General features: G+C 39.5%; 1 protein-coding gene across 1 annotated transcript in view; it reads right to left on the reverse strand.

Moving 5' to 3' along the window:
* Nucleotides 1-5,865, reverse strand: part of ACTR6 (actin related protein 6) — a 10,088-nt gene that overhangs the window by 3,159 nt on the left and 1,064 nt on the right. The window contains exons 2-7 of the mRNA XM_035900995.1: nt 5,553-5,692; nt 3,795-3,863; nt 2,330-2,453; nt 1,404-1,539; nt 1,257-1,313; nt 467-565 (exon numbers count right to left, since the gene is read on the reverse strand). Coding sequence (XP_035756888.1) covers nt 467-565; nt 1,257-1,313; nt 1,404-1,539; nt 2,330-2,453; nt 3,795-3,863; nt 5,553-5,692 — 625 coding nt within the window. The remainder of the gene's footprint in view (nt 1-466; nt 566-1,256; nt 1,314-1,403; nt 1,540-2,329; nt 2,454-3,794; nt 3,864-5,552; nt 5,693-5,865) is intronic.

Raw genomic sequence — 5,865 nt, forward strand, 5'->3', positions numbered from 1 at the left:
CACCAATGGCTTCTCAGGGATGGGCTGGGCATCAGTCAGTGGGTGGTGAACAATTGCATTGTGCATCGCTTATTTGCTATATTCTTTTATCATTATTATTATTTTCTCTTCCTTTGCGGTCCTATTAAGCTGTCTTTATCTCAGCCCATGGGTTTTACCTTTTTTTTTTTTCCCTGATTCTCTCCCCCATCCCACTGAGGGAGGGGGGAGTGAGCGAGTGGCTGCATGGTGCTTAGTTGCCAGCCAGGTTAAACCACGACAAAAATACAACAGAATTAAGAACCAGTTCTTAATCCCAACTATTTTACACTGGCAAGACTTCCTTTGAGTTACCTGGAAAATTTTCTGGTTAAGCGTACAGTACTAATAAATAATGATAACAATAATAAATAAACAAATAAATTGTTTGTACAAGTAGATTATTCAGAAGTACCAACTTTCACATTCAGTACCATTGTATACGTACTTGGCAATGTCCATGTCCTTGTAAAAGTCTTGAGAAACATAACACACATCTTCTTTCACTTGATTAATCACATGCGTTTCATCCATAACATGGAGCTGTCTGTGAAAAAACGAAAACCAAAACCACAGAAGTTTGAGGATAATTCTTAGAACTACCTGTCCTGTTTTCCACTGGAGGTGAGCAACCATAATTTTCAAATCGCAAAAAGCTGCTGTCTCAATATTTAAAACGTGTATTCAATTTACAAAAGCATTTTTGGCCTACTTAAGTTTAATATTTTCCTATTTCACAGTTCAATAAATGCAAACATATACCTGCATTTGCCCCATGTCTTCATAAAGTGCATAGCCATACTCCTGCAATTAGCTCTACTAGCAAAGACCTTTACGCAGATAAAGTTCCAATCTAAAGGATTCTAATGAAAAGTTGAGCCTTTTGAATTTATTTGTGGTAGTGACAGACTCAGCTAGCAAACTGACTGATGATCTACTGAGACATCTCAGAAAATATGTAAGGACTTGTGTAACTGTGAATACGCAGGTAACCTCAGCGACTCCAAAAGCACTGGCACTTTAAAAACTAACAGCCTAATTCTTCAAAGAGCTTAAGCTCATCTTAATTCATCTTCAATTTAAGCTCAAGATGGCAGCTAGCAGGCTCCTAACAGACAAAAATTCCCTTCTCCTTTAAACAGCATTTAATCTAAAATTCACAGAACCAGTAAGAATATCCCCACAAACTTCTAGCTCATTTCATACCGGGTCTCATGATGATGATCAGCAGACTTTACCTGTAAGAGATTATCTCCTTCAGATGGTTGGTTAAGAGTTTTCCTCCAACATTAATCCTAAAGAAAAGGAGTAACACAAGGAATCCTGTCATTGTTAACTTCAGGCACAGCAAACAATTCTTCCAGAAAATATGTACTGCAGTTTACCTGATGATTGCCTCTTTCTTCTTTTTACTTCTACAATAAGGTACAATGTGTGTAAAAGAGTATCCACTATCCACAATGATACAACATAGCTCAGATGGATTGTCCCGGAAATACCTGTGCGCACTAAGAGCTCCAGCTGAAATACAGAAAATTTCGTTCAATTTGTATATGAATACACACTTTTAGAATTTACATTGATATGAAAGCGTATTTGCTTCATATTTTACATGCCTTTGACAGACTTCCCAGACCTCAGTACATAATACTACAGCCAACACATGAATTAATTTTGACAGTGGATAAAATTACGTATCGTATATGCCCCCTTTTATTCTTTTTCAATAAATCCAGTCCGTGTTCAGTTTCCTCTCCTAAAGTCCAAGCAGACTGATCACACCACAATTAATCAAACCTATCTAAAGGAGTACCCCGTGTCCAGCTACCTTTCAGAAGGGTTGTGATGTTATTTACACACTCCCTCCAAGATTCAATACATTTCATGACTGTAATGCTGCATTTTATTTGCCAATACAAAACAAAACCAAACAAAAGACCACCCCCCAAAAAAGAGGAAAGCTATCAAAGACTTCATGCAAATTTTGGTAGACCTTCTCAAATGCTATCCTGTTTCAAAATCCATCTGTTACCTCTGTTATCCTGACTCCTCAAAAATTTCCTTTAATTTTATACCATGACTCTTAAGAAAGTACTTAAGAGTACAGGTGAAATTTCTAAAAAACCCCATGTTTAATCCCAGTTAGGGTACAAATAGGAGCATATTACTCAAGAGCCAGGAAGGAAATTAAGTCATTTCCTTGCCAGCTTGTATATATACAAGTGTGTGCATATGCATGCATCCTTATTTATTTCTTTACCAGGTTTACCTTCAAAATATATGAATGCAAAATAGAAGGAGACAGACTCACCATTTACTCTAAGAACTGCTTGAAATTGATATTCTTCAAATAGAATTTCATTCATGGATTCTTGTATTGAACTGAAGTTAAAATAAGGTTCGGTAATAATTATATTGGTATCTACAAAATCCACCTATGAAAAGTACATTAAGATTGTCATTACACAAAGCTCAGAAATTAATACTCTATCACCGTATTTTGCAGCAGTAGAAGATCATGTAAATTTGAAGACATGATTACCACTTGCCGTATCTGTTTGCAGAAGCTAGGCTTAGAAAGTTTTAGGTTTTTTAAAAAAGACTTCGTGAGTAGTGATACAACTGGGAACTCCTTCATACATATTCTGCTCCCGTTACCATCCTTACAAATCATAATCCAACATTGTAAAGAGATACCCATAAAGGAACACTACAATACTAATGTAAGATACTTTACGCTAATCCTGTCCGCTACAGAAAGGTAAGTCCCTTCAACAGCTCAGCACTTGCATCACAAAATTACTTATCTGATAACCAAAGATGAAGTCATGTGCAAAGAAGAATCAATAATAAAATGCCCAGTGACTTCTAATGAGGCCAGCAAAAGATCCTGGACTTTCCACATTTACCAGTATCTCAAACTCCTTTAGAGAGGACTTCAGAGGGTCACTTCATTCAAAACTAGGTATGGCCCTCAACCAGCTGGTATTACCAGCTTTATCTCTCTGTAGTCTACACTCATGATAAAGAATTAAACACAAATTCTCCTCGAAACATGAATAAATTGAATCTATTCCAAAACTAAAATGAAAGTATCAAAAGCCAGCACTGTATATTTTTATGTATGGAGACTAAGATATTTTGAGGCATTAGTTTCATTCTCAGTACCATTCTGCCTCCTAGGTGTTAGAGAAACCAAAAACTTTCAGAGTATATAACTTTTTTTTTTAAATAAAAAATTCAGGGGAAGCCTTACTACACTTCTTGTGTTAAACCCAGTTCGTGTGATAAACAAGAAAAATTAAGAAGCAGATATTTGTATTTTATACATTCAGCTTACTCATAAGTAGAAAATGGTTAGCCAAGGATGGTTACTTAATGTCTTATGTCTCTTGGCCTACTGACCTACCTCATCACTCTCTTTTACACATCAATAGTTTCTCGTTCTCTAAATCACATTGTATCCATCTATAATTATTACTTTTTTACTAACTTGAACTCTTAATCATATTGATGTGAATTTCTTAACATACGCAAACTGAAGTCAGTATGAATACACACAAGACTAAAAACATTAAATGTATTTTAAATTCCTACATCAGAGCTCGAAGTAAAAATTTTCTTCAGTTTGCAATAAATCCCTGCGATTTCTAATTGAAGGCACTTTCAAAGAGAACAGTAAACTCACCAGTTCTATTTAATATTTAATGTACTTATGTTAATTCCATTAGTCAGTATTTAACCTACACAAAATCTGTAATTAAAAAAAGGCTTACTTGATACATTTCTTTTCCAAAAAGATAATCCCAAACCTGTCTCTGGACATCCCAGTTCACCAAGTAACCCTGTAGGAGTTTAGAAAAAAAACGCCACTGTTTAGAAAATAAAATCATACTTAAATTACTAGAAATCAAAAAATGCCAAGCAATTGATAGACTGGTAATATAAAGAAATTTTAGAGTAAAAACATCTAAATTCACATTTCTATGCTAAGGAGCTAATATTACATGGGATAAAGAATCTTACAAATATTCCCCATCAATGTTAATTACTACACAACATGAACAACGTAAACTGTGTTTCCTACATACATTATTCTCTTTGACAGAAGCCCGTCGGTCTGACCTTGTTTGCCAGGGAAGGTTATGGAGCAGATCATCTTGAGTGCCATCACATGGCACATACAGAACAACCAGGCGATCAAGCCCAGTCAGCATGGGTTTATGAAAGCTTGACTAACCTGACCTCCTTCTATGACCAGGTGACCCACTTAGTGGATGAGGGAAAGGCTGTGCATGCTGTCTACCTGGACTTCAGCAAAGCCTTTGACACTGTCCCCCACAGCATTCTGCTGGAGAAACTGGCTGCTCATGGCCTGGACAGGCGTACTCTTTGCTGGGTAAAAAACTGGCTGGATGGCCAGGCCCAAAGAGTTGGTGGCTGGTCACAAGCGGTGTCCCCCAGGGCTCAGTGTTGGGGCCAGTTCTGTTTAACATCTTTATCAATTATCTGGATGAGGGGATCGAGTGCACTCTCACCAAGTTTGCAGATGACACCAAATTGGGTGGGAGTGTCGATCTCCTGGAGGGGAGGAGGGCTCTGCAGAGGGACCTGGACAGGCTGGATCAATGGGACAAGGCCAACTGTATGAGGTTCAACAAGGCCAAGTGCCAGGTCCTGCACTTGAGTCACAACAACCCCCTGCAACATTACAGGCTTGGGGAAGAGTGGCTGGAAAGCTGCCTGGGAGAGAGTGATCTGGGGATACTGGTCAACAGCTGACTGAATGTGAGCCAGCAGTGTGCCCAGGTAGCCAAGATGGCCAACGGCATCCTGGCTTGTATCAGAAATAGTGTGGACCAGCAGGACCAGGGAAGTCATCCTTCCCCTGTACTCAGCATTGGTGAGGCCACACCTTGACTACTGTGTTCAGTTTTGGGTCCTTCAAGACGCTGCATTGCTGGAGCATGTCCAGAGAAGGGCAAAAAAGCTGGTGAGGGGTCTGGACTTGTGAGGAGCTGCTGAGGGAACTGGGGTTGTTTAGTCTGGAGGAGGCTGAAGGGAGACCTTATCACTCTGTACAGCTGCCAGAAAGGAGGCTGTAGCCAGGTGGGTGTCCGTCTCTTTTCCCTAGTAACAAGCGACAGGATGAAGAGGCAACAGCCTCCAGTTGTGCCAGGGGAGGTGGTTTAGATTGGGTAAGAGGAGAAATTTCTTCACTGAAGGGGTTCTCAAGCACCGCAACAGGCCGCCTTGGGAAGTGGTTGATTCCACATCCCTGGAGGTATTTAGAAGATGCATATACGTGGCGCTTAGGGACACGGTTTAGGGGTGGACTGGGCAGTGTTAGGTTTATGGTGGGAGTCAATGATCTAAAGGGTCTTTTCCAACCTAAATGATTCTATGATTCTATGACTGTCAAACTTCACACTGCTGAATTTGATTCTTGAAGAGGACTACATACCACCCTGAAAGCTATTCCTTAAAACAATTTACATCTGGCTATAATGTTTAACTCAGGATACCTTACTTACTTTCTGAAAAGGAAGAATATAGAAAAGACCAGAGGGATCTTTAATTTCATCCAGTTGATTTGCCGTAAAGGTTTTCAAGCGTGCAGTCTTTGATCTGAACTGACAGTTGGGAATAACGCTGGAAAAGATTGGGAAGTTTCCTGTTCATTGATATGAGACACATCCGTGGCCTTTACACTGCGCACTTTCAGTAACCCCTCTGCTGCCGTGTTTTGGTTTTAATCCGTTCATCGGTGCCAGTCACGAGAGAAACCTCTAGCGCCCGACACTTCGGTGCCGATTCCTTTAGGAATAACAAAACCACCACCCCCCT

The sequence above is a fragment of the Egretta garzetta genome, unplaced genomic scaffold (genome assembly GCF_000687185.1).
Source record: "Egretta garzetta isolate BGI_Z169 unplaced genomic scaffold, ASM68718v1 scaffold38, whole genome shotgun sequence".
NCBI lineage: Eukaryota > Metazoa > Chordata > Aves > Pelecaniformes > Ardeidae > Egretta > Egretta garzetta.